This window comes from Drosophila rhopaloa, unplaced genomic scaffold, assembly GCF_018152115.1.
Source record: "Drosophila rhopaloa isolate 14029-0021.01 unplaced genomic scaffold, ASM1815211v1 contig_178, whole genome shotgun sequence".
NCBI lineage: Eukaryota > Metazoa > Arthropoda > Insecta > Diptera > Drosophilidae > Drosophila > Drosophila rhopaloa.
The window spans coordinates 7,670,565-7,687,565 of record NW_025335059.1 but is presented as its reverse complement, the minus strand read 5'-3'; the positions used below and the strand labels follow the sequence as shown (position 1 = coordinate 7,687,565).

Genomic DNA, 17,001 nt, shown 5'->3' with positions numbered 1-17,001 from the left:
TAAACACACATCTGTTTTCTTTACCTTCATATCCACAGTCAAAATTCAAATCGTAGAAATGACTGAGGACGAGCAGACTAGCGATTTTCTCGAGGAGCCGTCGAGCAGCATAAAAGTCGATGGCGAAGAGGAACTCAGCGAATTGTAAGTAATTTTACAAATGCATAATTAACTTTTTGGATTACGGTTCTTATTCTGGTTCTATACTTTTAAAAAACATATCGTGAAAGTCTACACTTTTCTTATTCCTATATAAATAAAAACATATATAATGTTTTCTAACCTTCAGTGATGATGAAACCAAGAAATTGCTGTTCAGCAGTCGTACCAAAAAGGAGAAGGACACCTGGGAAAAACTCCCCGAAGTCAGCCTGAAGAACATGGGCTTTATGGAGTCGATGGAAGACATCAATTTCGAATTCGGCTGCAGCAAGGAGTTTCTTATCAATGGAATAACAGATTTGGTGGTCAATAAAAAGTGCACCGATGTAGAAGTCCATGTGGGCGATGAAACATTTAACTGCCACCTGCAAGTTTTGCAATTAAGCACGAAATACTTCAAGAAATTCAAAAACGTGGATTCCGTCACCTTGAGTTCAGATATGGTCACTCCTAAGGGTTTTGAGCTGGCCTACGAATGGATGATCCATACGGAGGCCAAGCCGCAGCGGAATCACATCATGGAGCTTTATTTGACGGCCAATTTCCTGGAGATGACGGACCTACTCGCCCAATTGTGGAGTAGACTAGACGATCCCAAGTTGCTCAATGGCTTCGAAGCATTTCGTCTTTATTTGGAGTGTTTACCCTTAAAGGCGAGCGTGTTGCAGGATCTGATGCTGAGTCGCATCCATGATTATTTTCTGATTGCCGTGGCCACCGAGGAATATCTAGAACTGGAGCCGAAGTACGTCTTTAAGATGCTCAGTCACGAGAACATGTGTGTTAATTCTGAGATGGAGATGTTTATGAGTGCGGTTAGGTGGTTGCTTTATGACTGGCAAAATCGGAAAGAGGTTGCGGTTACTATAATGCAAGCCATACGCTTCAATCTGATGCCATCTTGGTATACCACCGTCCTAAAAACCAAGCAAGTGGATGAGAAGTTCCAAGAATTGTTGGACATATCGGAGATCCAATCGATGATCAATCTGGGTCTTTCCTTTTCAATAACCCAAAACATGTTGGGGCCCACATCACCGCTGAGGGAGCCTCTCCAGATGCAAAAACCTCTTGAACGCCAGTGGGTCCGCAATCCAAGCATTCCACATCACCACAGATTCGAGTGCCCCAAGTGGCGTTACCTGAATCTAGACGTTTTCAACGAGTACATCCAGCACATAATCAATGCAGGACATCGGTATGTGCCCTCCCTGGAGTATGTGAAGCCAGAACAGCTGATGTCCTGCTGCCACGAAGCCTTGCAAAAGAAATCATTAAATAAATAAACCAGTAGAGTGCCAACCCAAACCTGCATGTGTGTGTGTGCTCAAAAACACCCATGGGTGCCATATAATTGCCACAAATAATTTCATTAGCCGGGTCGGCCCGTTTGGGCTTTGGTTTCACATACGCATTAAGCGTTTCCAATTAGTTGAATGGCTGGCATTTGCTCAATTAATTGTCAACGTTTATGAACTAAGCACTTAGTCGTGGACGTGTGGGTGGGGACACTCCCAGTGTCCTTATGTGTGCCCTGCACAACACCTACCAATTGCGACTGCGAGCAAACAAACCACAATCACACATGCAAATGTCAATGCCCCGGGGCTGTCACATCCGCAGAACTGCAAAGAAAGAAAAACAATTTTTGTTTAAACAACACCAAAGCCAGTGCAAATGCTGTTAAAACCTAGCGGAAAAACAAACCAATCGACAGGTATAATCAAAATATTTTCACAAAAAATAACACAATTAACATGCAGAAATCAGGAAACAAAATAAAATCGATTTTACGTATTTTTTCAGCACACTTTTAATAGTCTTATTTGAGGCTTTTCCGGATTTTACTGCAAATGTTTGAATAACTTTTTGTTTACCTTTGTACTACCATTATCCTGCCTTCATAAATTTTTAGCTGGTGCATTAAAACAATAATACAAATGCAATTGATTTGGTACGCGACCCCAAAACAAACAAAAGGCCAAATAAAAATTACAAAATTCATCGCTTTTTTTTGGCCCACGTAATTTAATTGTCTGCAGTTGAGGCGCCATGCGATAAATCAATTACTACAGATTATGCTTCAGATTATTAAGGACTTTTTTTGGCTCTGCCAGCCTCCTTTTTTACACCCTAAGAGCCATCTGTGGCTGATGTAATCCGTTGATGCGAATGAAGATAGATGCATCTCTGGCAGTTGCAGCGGCCCAATAATTGACGCTGAATATGATGAATGAGTGCCAATTACAAGTGGGCGAAAAAGAATCAAAAGACGATTAATGAGACCAAGGCGCAGTGCGAATTCCAAGTCAGTGGATGAAAAATAAATATTCAGTGTCATATTCATTTTCTTTAATTTAAGCCCATAATCATAATGATCAATTGAAATTTGATATTTTGCATAAGAAAAAAAATTAATTCTACATTTCAAAATAAACAAAAAGAACATTTTTTAATAATTTCTATACTTGTGAAAAAAAAAACATAAATATTTCTAATTAATATTCAAAGTATTTTGTTGAAACCCCATTATTTATTTTTCTTTCTGTTGAAGTATAACCATTTTCTGCATAGTGCATTTAAATACCTATGAAGCTTTAAGTCTATTGTTCGGCAAAATAAACCATGACAAAAAATCCATTTTGATCTTTCATTGCTCTTTATTGGCTGTTGCATAAAACTGATAATCCTATTGTGGTTTTGCTTGTTCCCTTTAATTGCCCTTACACTACGCTTTCACACACACGCACACACAAAAGCGGCTTTAGGTTTCATGTTTTGCGGCGGCTGCGTTTTTGAAGTTCCATTACTCAAACTCTAAGCGCTCGAAGGGTGAATCGAATAGGAAAACAGTAGGGAAACTGTTTGGCGGCAAACTTTATGGCGGGCCCTTTGTTTCAATTGTTCAACTTGCCGAAAAGTTGGCCAATTCCGCCGCTGGCTGGCCCTCACATTTTGAGTGTTTTTAGCTTAAAGGCAGTCGCCCTTAAAGCTTGATTAACTAATTGCTTTTCGCTAATTTGATTTGTCGGAATTTCAATTAAAGACGACCGCGATAAGATCGCAATGAATGTCATTATTAAAACGTACTTCTTGGGTCGACACACGAAAAAACTATGAACCAGCAAAATGAATTTCAAAAAGGTAAAAATTCAGATTTACTCATACAAAGCTTTTTTTGCCCAAAAAAACCTTTTTAAAATATTTATAAACGGAAAAAGTGAATAAAGAACAGCTTTCTTGTCCAGACGTTCTATTATTTTATGAATGTAAATATAAAAAGTGAAAAGGCGATTATTAAGTATAATCCGTAAATAGCTCCTACACTTTGTTTTGTCGTAAAAGTATAAAACAAAATAAGAAAATTAAATGGATTAGGAAGTTTAATTAAGATTAGGGTTTTGGAATTTTCGGGGCTATTTCTCAAAACGTTTTCCCATCCAACCACAACTACAAGTATGCATAATTTGCTGATTGCAATTAAAAGCAATTATGCTTGGTGTCCTTGCAACCACAAACTCATTAGCTTGTTGCACCAAAACCGCAATGCAGCATATCCCACAACAACAGCAGCAGTGGAGCAGCAACAACGACGAAAATTACTTACACATATCTGTGGGTCAGGGGTCATGATGTGCGATTGTGCTGGTGTGTGAGTGTGGGTCACTGGGAAATAACCCCGCCCTTGGTAGACTAGCCAAAACGATTCGTCCAAAGGGATTGCCGAAAACCAAATCGAATCGCTGGCAAAATTGCACAGCTTGACGCCATCTTTTTGCCCAACCAAGTCCTTCCCTTCCCTTTATTTTCTTTTCTTTTTTTTTTTGTATCCTGCAATTTTTTGGACACAGTTTTTGACGTGCGTGTGTGAAGTGCTTTCAAACAAAATGGTCACAGCAAAGTGCCCACAGCTCTGGAGGAAAGTGGACCGGGTTTGTTTAGAAGGTTTTATGCATATGTCCGACATGTGGAAAATTCCATTAGGAAGTTTTCTTTGTTTGCATACATTTGCATGCCCCTCTCTCGGCTCGATCTCTCTCTCTCTCTTTCCCTTTTTCTGACCTTCCATCAGAAATAATTTATTTGCGGCCATTTTTATTATTATTATTTTGTAATGGTTTTCGAGTGTTTGCAGTGGCTCACAACACAGCATAACACAATACAGCACGGCAAAGAAATGGGAAATGATTTGCATAAAATCGATTAAACATTTTCAGCAAATAAAATGCATATTGAAATGAAATGAATAGAAAGCAAGCCAAAAGCACCGACGCAGCAACAATATGGTCAGTTCGTTCTCAGCCAAGGGCCATGGATTCTTACGAGTTTTCCAAAGTCCTGGCCTGATTCTGTAGCTTTTGTTGGGCCAAGTGCCTGCCAGGATACCAACATGGCTAAGTGGGGGTAAGCAGGATAAGCGGAGGGCCACTGTGTGTTGTAAGGATTTATCAAATATTGCACAATCGATTCACCTTACGTCGTATATTTCATTGCAAATTATTGCCCGCCCGTTCAAAAGCAATAACGGCAAAATGAAACAAAATTCATTTAACTTAAATTGCTTTGCTAAGAACTCGATAATAATCTTACCGAATAACAAACTCACGGCCAGAAACTCAATGGACTAATTTATATGCTACTCGTTGTGAGTTCAAATATTTTTCAATCATTAAAATATGAAGTATCCATATAGACATTAATTATGCTCAGACAGCAATTACACTTGAGACCGGCCAATTGACAGGCGAACCATTGAATTTAATATGCACATTTGGGCCAACAATCGAGGTCAGAGCGACAATGCCTTCGCTTAAATCTGATTGGTTCGATGGACCGAGTTAAAAGGGAATCTTAACCATCGTTTACGGCAAAATGAGATGTGTAATCCTGTAGGGCAAACAAATACCAAAGTTATTTGTATTTAATTTCTTACGCAAGCAAAGTTAATTAATTACTTGAAGGCTTTAAGGGCAACACTCTTGATGGCCCTTGCCTGGAATTACAATAATTTAAGAACTTGCGCTCCAGCTCACTGGAAAACTCACTTAACAAACTAAAAGCATCCGGGGTAAAGTGGCGAAAGGGTGGATCAAGCTCTCAGAATCCGCACTGCACACTGCACACTCTGGCATTAATGGCAACTTAAGCTGCCCTAAGTTGCAACAATAGCGGGCACATCAAATATAAATGATGCCAACCCCCCTTCCCCCCTTCGAAACAGCTGGCCACGCCCCCCAAAAATAACTGGCCGACCGCCCACAAGGCCACAGTTCGTCAGCCGAAATGCAAATGCAAATGGAAGCGAAAATTAACGTGCATTTCTCGTTTGCCTGCCGTTTTCCCTCCCGCGGGCGACTCCAAAAAAAAACAATTTCGGATACAATTTAAGAAGGATTTTGTTTTTGGCTCTTGCTCTTGCTCTCGCTCTTATTATTGTTATTTCCGCTCTGCATGGCTAATGAAGCAAAACGGAAAAGCGGGCCAAGAGCCAGCTAACCCTGAACTACAAACACCCGCAACATCGGCCAGCTGCAGTTTTTCGACAACTGCTCAAGATACAAAACTGCAATTCAATTGCCCGCCAGGCAGCCAACCAAGCAGTCGGTGCACTTAAAGGCCAGCTAAAAAAGAAAAATGCGAGCAAAAAGGAAAATTGCTTGCAATAAATTTCGAATTAAATAGAAATTTGCACAGTCAACTACCGTGGGCGGTGGTTGGGGGCGAAAGATACCGAAACCGGACGGCTAGCAAGCGTAAAAAAATGCAAATCTCAACTAATTCTTATAAATTATTTAATAAGAAAAAGTCAAATGATTCATTTTTAAGCTGCACCCTTCATCACCAAAGCTCAGCTGGAGCTGCAGGCAGCTAAAAATGGCGGGAGGTGGCCAAAAAAAAAGAAACCCAAACGGCAGCTGGAAAAGCTATAAAAAGCGCAGCAAAAGAGAAAAGTCAGGACCGGAAAATGGCAAAGACTGCAGAAACAAGAACGGAAGGCTGGCTGGGAATACACTTGCAAGCTAAATTTGTAGTTGAAATACGGATTTGTGTTACCCCTATCAGGATTCAATTGTATATTTAATGTGCGAACATTTTTATAAAAACCTTTTTTTTTCTATCAAAAGAATAACATTTACTAAATGAATAGTATAAGGATGAGCCACAGTGGCATTTCATAGGATCCAATTGTTTTTAAAAACTGAGGTTATAATTAATGAAACAATAAGATCAATTTTATTTTCCAAAGAATGTTTTCAGAATTGGTATTGAAAGTAAGCAGAAGTCAATCATTTTCTATGGTTGTTTAAATACTTTTTACATATTTAACATATAAAAAAAAATGTAAAAAATATATATAAGACAAATTGATACATTGTTCATGATTTCCCTGTCTCCAAAAAGTCGAAATGTACTCTAAATAGGGTATCAAAACTGCGGTGTGCCAGTGGCAGTGTTCTTGTAGCGTGCTTTTCCAGCAAAACGGTGATGATTTACCGTCAAACTGCAATTGAAGTGATGATGTCAAAGAGTGGTTCGCTCGCCTGAATTGGCAGCATGTGTCGCCCACAGTCGTGGCGTAAATAAGTTTGCATGCATCGAATGGGAATAGGAAAAAAATGGGGAATAGGGCAAAAAGTCCTTTGTTTGATGGCAGTAGTCAATATTAATGTGTCGCACGCTTTCTGGGACAGCGGCAGTAGTTCGTGCGTGAGTGTGAAAACGAAATGTTGGCCATCGATTAATATTCACGATCTCGCTAGGCACTCAGTCGAGCGAGAGGCACGCCCACTTTCAGGGCGGTGGAAAGTGAAAAGTGGAAAGTGCCGGCAAAGTCAAGTTCTACGCTGAATTTGTTGCATACAATGGGTGTGCTGCATTTTGCCTTGCGTTTTGCTTACAGAAACTCGGCAACAAAGAACCACAAGAAATGAAAAACAGGGCACAGAGCAAAGAAGAAGTGCTGCTGCTGCAGCCATGGAAAATGTTGAATGTTGTGCACATGGCAGTTTATTCATGATTTCACATATTTCGAACCCCGCCCACCGCCAACCATTGTTGGACGCAAAAAATATTGTCTCTGTGTGTGGGTGTGTGTGTGTGTGTTCTTTCAAAGGATGAGAAAGTCCCTGCTCTGGAACACACACACAAACGCACACTTTTCCATGCTAGAGCTATAGCTTTTTACACGATTTTGTTTTTCTGCAGCGCGGGATTTTCTGGTCGGACTTTCGGCTGCACTAAGACAAACTTTTTCAGCTGCTTCTTTTGTAAACTTGCATTTTTATGGTTTTAACATGTTTACTTAAATTCTTGTGTATTTGTCTTGTTGGCATGGCGGAGACTAATGTTTAAAGCAGTTAGAAGCTAAAAAGAAGTAACTCAAGAATAACAAATTGGGTATTTAAAATTGTAGACTCTTTGTAAAAATATGTCTTTGCATAAGCAATTAAAATCCGTTCGATATGTCTGTGTCAGTGATAATTTGCATCATATCTGTATTCTGTTTTCCTAAATAGAGGTGTTTAGCGCTTCAAGCGATCTATTAAGTCATCATTTAGTAATATTTGCTGAGTTAGTTTCCTAATTAGATTGTTCAAATAGTTGTATTATGGAAACTAATCATAAACTCTCACTGTTAATTTCTCTTTAGGGAGTTTCCGGAGAAACGAGGCTATAAATGGTTAGTAAATGTGAGAAATTCATTTCAGGCTTGAGGCTCCTTTAAGACTTTAAACATTTACCTTAAATTCTGCCCAGATTCCGGCAGATTGTTGGCTATTAACAAATCGATTTCAAGAGTAGTGTAATTAATTTTAATTAATCTAATCAATTAGCGATGCAAAAGGTGAGGAAAATACAGAAATCTAATTTTTCGTATTGATAAAAAACAATTTTACAAACACGATTCCTAGAATTAAATAGAATGTATTTTTTCCGTGAAAGCATCAGCTTCATCACTATTTTTTTCGCATTCTCATTTACATTTTTCCAAATACCTATAGATTCAACTATTCATGGGAGTAAATAATGAAGCGACCCGTTGGCATTGCATATGCTGATAACATTTTTATCCTTATTGCTGGGCTCAGCATTTACCAATTACCAGCTGGGTCGCAGCTCCAGCCACTCCACGCCCATTGCCACTTGCTGGGCTTTAGCTCAGGCCCGCATGTATTAATTCTAATCAAATTTGTTATTCAAAACGAAACTCGGGCACGTCCTTGCCAGCCATTTTGCAAGTGTTAACCTTTTTCCCGGCCATCCGCTGCCCAGGACTACGTTAAGCCTTCGAAAATGGACCAGCCGTCGGATTGGCGACGATTTGCACGCCGACGGGAGGCGAAAAGGGAAGGGCCATCAACCTTGACATTTTTGCCTCCAGTTTCTGTTTTCATTAAACTAATGAAGTCATGCGCCACGGTGCGGTATGTAGGCTCACACACTGGCAGCCATGGCTACAGCTATATCGTATGGTTTGCTACCAGTTTTTGGGGTCCAGATCCTGCCAAACGACTGTCAGACACATAAAAAGGTGTACTTGTGTGAGTTGGCCAGCGTTTGTGTGCCTATGCCTGTATTTAGCAAACGGCAGCTGCGCCTCATTACCCCATTTTATTGTGCCTAGCGTGAGTGATGCCGAGGCGGTCTTAACACTGTCAAAGCCCTACACTCCGGCACATAATTAATGCAAAATGCAAACGTATTCATGGCTGTTCGCAGCACTCGCATAACGCATACGCCGTGTGGCAATAAAAGGCTTTAAAGCTTTAAGCGTCTAGATTACTGGCGGCACAAGTCAAGTTGGCTGCCTCACGTCAGAAATATTGCAACACAAATTTACAATGATTTAAAGAAAAAACTGCAAAAGTTGATCGACAATTATATTCTTCTATCGCTTTTTTGGATCACAATTTTTGTAACTGATTATGATTTTGCTGGCAAGTAATTAATAGCAATATATAACATATTATCTTATAAAGATTACAAAGGCCAAACAAAATTATTCATTCTTTAATGGAGTACAGTAGAATCTAAAAAAAATAAATATTTAATACAGGATCACATTTCTAATTATACTTACAAGACAAATCTTCAGTTACTTCAATCGTATCTAGGTTGCGCATGCTAAGAATAAATCCTGTATCGAAGCTTCGAAGACGGCGTCCATTGAATAGGAAACATAAAGTGTCTAGTCTCAACATGAAATAATTAGCATACGCTTTCATTAGTCTTATGAGCGGCATCCTGTCCGAAACTTTAAAAACCAAATGCATCCGATCCTCTGAGTATAAAGTAAGTTCCAAAATTCCCATTACGGCCGAAATCACAAATTAGGAATTGCAACTGAATATGACACCTGCTTTGTCCAGAGAAATAAATGATACTATGAGTAAAAAAGCATAGCCTATTTAAAATATTTTCAGATTCAAAAGCCGTTTTTCCTTGACAACAAGATTGTTCATTTCATTTTTTCATAACGTTCTCGTATACTTTTAATAATCGTGTTTATTCTGTACTGTTTTTCCCAAAAATAGAAAAGCACAATATTTTTTTTGCTCAATACACATTTTTTTTTGAAATACATTGGATAACGCATTGGTAAATAAATTAAAAAATGCTGACTTGTGAAATCATGTTGATGTACATAAGATATCTCATAAAGATTTCATTACTTTTTTATGTTTTAAGCAAACCATAACGAGAAGCCTATGATAAAATGAAAGCTTTAAGCGTTGTAACTTCACTAACTGCACAAGTCAAGTTAGCTGGCAACTCTAAATTGTAAGACGACAGAAATATTTCAACAGGAATTTACGACGCGAGCACACTAAATGCTCATTTAGTTTGCACTTTTATTTAGAAACTTCTTTTGCACGTTTGCCAAATTGTCTGTGGTAGCCAACCACCTCGGATCCGCCATTCCCTCCAACAAAAGGGGGGGGATCTGAAAAACGACAACGCCGTTTGTGTGTGTGGCAAAGTGCAATAATAATGAAGGTAGAGGCGTAAATTTCGCTTTGGCTGCAGGGCGAGAAAAATGGTCTGACTGCAACGAACTGGGCACCCCGTGGTGGCAAGATCCTGTGGCTCCACCACCCGAACAGCCACCTGAACCCTCACCCGAAACAGGTGAGCCATGTTGTCAGCGGAAGGTAGCTACAAATTCTCGTTGCAAAAGCTTTTAGTGAATTTATGGCAAGGAAATTCCTTTCGCTTCTGCTCGAAAAAGCAGGCTGCACTGCTGGTCGGTCGTTTGTTTATGTCTTGGTCCTCAGCTCCAGAATCCAAACACTGAGCTCCAAACTCCAAACTGCCGGCTTCACAACACTTGGCATGTGTACGAACGGCTTTATAAACTTCTGGGCATAATGCACTCCCCTTGGCCAACTCAGCAACTCGGATTCGCAATCGTAGGGCCTCAAAGCTGCGGCACGAGTGCCTAATGAGCCCCAACAAAGGCGTGCTGCGCAATTCTCGCAATTGAAAGCCAAAACTTTGACGTGGCAAGGCCAGGCAGTCAGGCAGTCAGGCAGCCTGGCAGCACGCACAATTAATTTGCAAGGAGCTCACGCGCTTCCTCACTCACTTGAAAACAATTTGCCATATGCATTTCCACAAATTTGCGAGACTTCTTTGCCATACTGCTTTCTCTTTTATATATTTTTTTTCTGGCAGCTGTACTCGTATCAATTACCAGGCCATGTTTTGCAAATTGCCAACAACCTTGAAGTGTTGAGCTTCACCCCAGCAACTGCCATTTCCCCTTGCCCACCAGCAGTCTGCATCCTGTTTCATTTCTCCTTGGCCAAAAAGTTGATTCAAGTTTATTCAAAAACAAATTTAACTTTTAAGTCATCAGCGAGCAGCGGTGAAAAGTGGGAGAGATAGCTCCCAGGCAGCTGCCATATGCTGCAGTTCTAGGTGAGTCTTACACTGGAAAAAATTATGGTATAGACGTTAAAAGAAAGCGTTTCCGACCCTATAGAATATATATATTCTTGATCTGGATCACACGATTATTCGATCTAGCTATGTCAGTCTGTTCATGTTTATAGGTAAATTATTTATTATTAATTTATTTAAACAGTTTAAGCGTTTTTCTTATAGTGAAGTCATAACTATATTTAATGTAATATTGCAAACTTTTTTTCTGAATTTTCCTTATATTGAAGTGGGGGTAAAATTAATTTCTTTCTTCGATTGTCTTCAGTGTAAAAATGTAAACTTCTCTCAAGAATGTACCGCGCAGATTATTCTGATAGTTTTTCCTTTCAGTCCTATCAAGAGCGGCAGCATCTTCTTTATTATTTTCCTTTCGCGGAATATTTTATTGTGAAAATTACGTTAGCCTGCATATGCAGGGAGGTTGTGGAAAAGAGGGTCTTTTGCATCTGCATCGTTATTCTGTCTGCCATTGTTTAACTGGAGGTCTTCGCCTTCGCTCTTCTGCAGGCCCGTCAGCGAACCGAATTCCCAGCAGTATTTGCATTCAACTTAATTGCGTTTTAAGTAGATTTGTGGTGAAATGTGTTTGTACGGATGCGATTGTCAGACTTCATAAAGCACATGGCCAAAAAAGAATACACTATGGCTTTCAGTTTTCCCTACAGATAAAATCTGTGGGTCTGTTTGCGGAGCTTTAAGGTAGGTGAATGCTGAATGCCATTACACACAATATCGAAACACAAAGGTGGACGGATAATTAAGATGTGAAAATATTTAATGAAATGATTGTTAAAGGGAAGAATTATTCCAACAAGAAAATAACAGCAACCTTATAGTATTTAAGCCAGTAAATAATATTCTGTTGGCAGAGAGGCCCGTTTCCGATTTCAAATCCACATCGACCTTGAGCGACAGGAATGTCCTGTCAGCATTTCTGCATTATACGCATAGAGTCCTTAAACCGACATTATTGTAAAGGCAAAATCTCTGCAGCTGTCTGAGCCGTGCTGATGTTGTACTCCGTGTATTCTTTATTTTATTTTTCCTTCGCCGAGGTACACGTGTCAAACTAATTTCACATTTTGTTGCCTTTTATTCGTTGGCGCATTTGTGTCACCTGCCGAGGTGCACCACGCCCCTCCCATCCCATCCCGCACCATCACATTCCGCCCCCACAATGCGCGCCAACAGCATTGAAATTCATAAAATATTTGCACAGCGAAATAGGCTACGAAGGCTGAGGCTTCGGGCGGAGTATTATGTGTCAAGCACGTTTGAATTCAAATTCAAATATTTGCCAGAGTCGACAAACAAATAAGCGCAAATATGGTAAACAGCAATAAGCAGCAGAATGGCAAAAGCTGAGCGGGCTGAAGCGAACTCGTGTACGCCGGATTTGAGTCCTTCTGTGGGGGCTTCTTATACCTGTTCATGCAAAAATCTTTAGCACCCGAATATAATGCTGTCACCTTGGCAGTCATCTGAGCTGTTTGTTGTCTCAACCTAGCTCAGTCTTAATTTCAAACACATTCGTAAATATTCAATGGTCGACCAGAAAGCTCTTCATGTGTAAAGTCAACAGAAAAAAAATCGGCTTTAAAGATCGACTTGTTCTTGGCCTCCAAGGACAATGATGGAAACAATGGCCTGACAATTCATAAGTTCACTAATCCTGTCTGCGACTTTTCCTTGTACTTCAAAATCAATTAAAGTATACAAGCTAATAAGTTATGAACAGAAAGCTGGGCAATAATTAGCTTATCACTGCAAAAAATAAACCACTAACTTGTATATCACCTATTATTTCCAATATTTAGAAAAAGTTAAAGCACACATTTATTTCTGGAATATTTTTAAATTTACGATATCCTATCCTGCGATAATCCAATCTTAAGCCTCTTTAAGAAAATGGGAACAAATGGGTCTGAGAAAGGGACAATGGAGCTACGACTTGTCAATGAATCGATTATGATTTGTGGCGAAAGTATAGCATACTTATATGCGCTGCCTACACAACTTTCTGGTTCGAATATATTTCAGCGCAAATTTGCACATTCGCAGTGCCAAAGAATGCGCCGAGGGACAATAAATCTTCGATTGTTTGTCCCAAAGAGACCAAAGGATGTGTCCTTGTGTGGGTGTCTCTGGATGTGAGCCTGGGGCAAGGGATTGCCCACTGCCGCCATTCGTTTTGGCCATTTCGCCAGTTCGCCATTTTGCGTTTCGCTCGCCACATTTGCTGGCCTAATTGCGCCGTTTGCCAACCAGCCAGCGAAATAAAAAGTAAAAAGCGAAAAGCGAAAAGGAAAACGCAGACACAGAGCTGTCATTACACTTCAAATCCCCACACAGTCCTTAGTACTCTGATAATTGTCCCAGTGACCTTTCGAAGCCGAATATGGCATCGAATAACAAGTGAATTTCCAGTTGATATCAATGAACTCCGTTCCCCAGCCCGTTTAACCTTGCCAATTATAGTGAAAAATAGAGCCAAACATTCCCACGTCTGCGATGGGCGAGAAAAATAAGCGAATTCGGCAATAAATAGCTATAGCCATGGAGAAAATATATTTTTAGTTGTCTCGGTCACTGCGAGGTCCTGTCCGATTTGGAGCTCCAAGAGCGGAGACTGCAGGCGACTTCGACTTGCTGCCAAGACAAGATAAATGATGTTTCCAAACTAACACACACGTACAGCCGTGGCAAACATAATAGTGCAGAGTATTTATTTATTTATTTTCCTTTTCTCTGTTACATGTTGTTCAACTTATGATAACTCACTTTTATACTTTCTACTATCTACAATATTTATTGAACATAAAACTTTGAAATAAGATATAAATTTAGTAAATGAATTGGTCACTTGATTGCATATTAACTCTATGAATGGTCCTAAGCAAGGCTTTATAAACGACTAATTTTTCTTTAGTTTTTATCTTATTGTTTTGACCCCAACTGTTCGTTTTGTTATCACTTAGCTGGCCATGTTAGCTGCCATCTCAGTGACTTTTTGCAATTGTCTGGCCAGGGATTGTCAGGACTTTTGACTTCTCGCTGTCCATGCTATTTTCGCTGACCCCTCTTATCTCTCTGCCCATCCTTCATCTCTCATAATGATTGTGTTGTGAAAAATGCAATTATTTTTGATTGTAGTTTAAGGTGCCATGTTTGCATTGCACGCCAAATGCCGCACATTTATCACACTTGCTCGCCCCTGAAATGGGGACATTTTTGCAAGTCAACGCAGAGAAAGCGACATGGAATTTATTGAGCCTGTCTGGGGCCATATATCAGGCGCAGCATTTGTCAGGGAGTGCCAATGGCTCTAAACCGAATTGAACTTTGTTCTTATTGATTTTACAGCAGAAGTACAGCAGCCATCTCGTTCTCGTTCTCTGTTTCCAGTTTTGTGTGTGATGCGTGTTGTAATTTTGGCAATTTTAATGCCATTAAAAGCAGCCTAGCCCCAAAAAGTTGCAAATGATGTGCGAAGGATGGAAATGTGGCGAGTATTGTTCGTATTTATGCAATTTGTGGCAGCTGCTCGAACAACCGCAGCTACAAGACTCATGTAGAGCCCTCGCACCCCCCTCCCCCCCACGGAACCAGAACACAAACAACCACAACAACAGCAATTACAACAGGAGTGGTATGGAATTTTCAATTAAATTGCAAAATCAATTTTCAGCAAATTAGCATATTTATATTTGCATATTTTTAATGGGCTGACGAAAAAGGTGCGCAGGTCACAACAGGTGCGAAAAGGGAAATTGTGCCAAATTAAAATCAGATAACACGGAATGACTTACATTAGAGGAGCACATATGAGTCACCTAAGGTTGGGGTTCAGTCGTCACCAGCATCTGTGCCAGAGGCGCGTGTCTGATGTTCAGAAATCCGCATCAGAGTTGCGTATGTATATATAAAACCAGAGTTATCCCAGCCATGAGCCACACCTACTTCCCGAAAAACTCAAAGTCAGCAGTCCTTGGGCACTTAGTAATGCCACTGCCTATGGCATATCATAACCATATAGACGCCGCTCCCGAGGAAAGTATTTCGATAATTACATTTAGCAACTGCTGTCTTCCCAACGGGCGAATTATTCCGATTGGGGAGCTCGATTAGTATCCTTACCTTAGATATAAACAGCATAATTCCACATTCGCAGAATCAAAATTACTCACTTAAGTCCTTCATTAAAATCCATTCCAAGAATCAAAATTACTAATTTGAATCCGACATTAAAAAGCATTCTAGGAACTAAAATATACAAAACTGTCATCGCCCTTGACTAAAATATTAATTTAAAAGAAATTGTTTCTCCTTAAATTTGATATTTGTAAACACATTTAAAATTAAACAAAAAAAATATAGTTAAAATTAAACATTTCAATTGGAGAGTAGTTAATATTATTAAAGATATAATTTCTAAGATTTCTTCTAAAACTTCTGCACCGCCCCAGTTAAGCAACTTCTATTCGCATATACATTTTAATTTATTTATACACGTTTTTACCCCCAAACGGTGATATGGTTTCCCCAACTCATGCACATGTGTGGCCACAATTTCGGTATACAAATTACAAAATTATACAAATCAACGCCGCACAATTGCTTCAATTGAACCCAGGCCAGAGGCCTTAGCTGCTTTAAGTGCCCGAACTGGTGTTTCTCACATGTATACCCCACGAATCCCGAGTTTCTGGCGATGATGGTGTGGCTGGCAGAGATTAGAGTCTCTTCAGACGAACAATCAAAGACAAAGCGCCCTCGACACCTGTGCAGAATTATGGAGCCCACTCGCAGACAGAAACTCGCGGTTGGATCAACTGCAGGGGGTGTTTGGGTGGTTGGGTGGTTGAGTGTTGGATTGTGGGTGGCAAGGGCGAGGCAATTAAGTCATTACTTCAAACAAACACACATACTGATATTGCCGCCAAAGGCGTTCTTTCTGCAGGTGTTTTACAAGTGTGCAAACAAAGTGCCACGGTGGTTGCATAAAAGCCAGTAAAGCGGATGTAAGAGTCTGCCGTCGTATGCGTGTTTGTACATTTCCCCGTTTTGTTTGCCATCGCGCCTGTCTTCCCAACTCCGCATTTCGTTGTGGTTGCAATAAAGGCATGCAAATTTATGTGCGCCCTCGCCTGCCACGCCCCTTGCCATATTTTTGATAAGCAATTTTCATCGCCCCCACGAGAGTATGAGTTGTGAGTCGAGTGTGTGTGTGTGTGTGTGCATGGGTGGTGGTGAAATGAAATTAACAAATCATTTCACTTATGGGCACTGGGGCATCTGCTTCCACTTAGCTCCGGCATCACTTTGATGCTAATTTGAATGGGAAATGTGTCATTTCGGGTGATTACAAGAGGATCTTATCAGGACGCAAACAGTCTCAGTTGGGAAAGAGAAATTGAAACATTTTTCATAAAACTCAGATTGACAAACTCTCTAGATGCAAACACAAAATTCACGATTATAAAAAGATATATGGAGATGTCTATGCAGCAAATAACAAATTAATTGAAATAAAGGTGTTTTTAGAACTAAAGCTGATTTTGCCATCATACCACTTAAACAACTACAATTTATTTCCAGGCCACACACAATAAAAAACAACTGCTGAAAATTTAGGGAGCATCAACAATCTTTAGATCTGGGACAAAAGTTTTGCCTATTTGGAAACTATTGTAAATTTGAAATGCTGCTTGCGAGAAAAATACTTTCTCATTACTTGAATTTTTATTATGTTACGTACGCAATATGATTAAAAACTTTAAGCTTTTCAAGGTGTAAGAATAAAAATGTTTATTGGATTTCGCCTGTCCGATAATGGCAATTAGTCAATTAAAAACCCGACCTCTTGGAGGGCACTTCATGGTCGTTTCAGTC

General features: G+C 39.9%; 1 protein-coding gene across 1 annotated transcript; it reads left to right on the top strand.

Annotated features, from left to right (window-relative positions):
- Positions 1-1,462, top strand: LOC108041393 (kelch-like protein 41). The gene is made up of 2 exons (XM_017119314.2): positions 1-144; positions 290-1,462. The coding sequence occupies exons 1-2, from the start codon at positions 59-61 to the stop codon at positions 1,446-1,448; spliced, it is 1,245 nt and encodes a 414-aa protein (XP_016974803.2). The 5' UTR covers positions 1-58; the 3' UTR covers positions 1,449-1,462.
- The last annotated feature ends 15,539 nt before the right edge of the window (positions 1,463-17,001 follow it).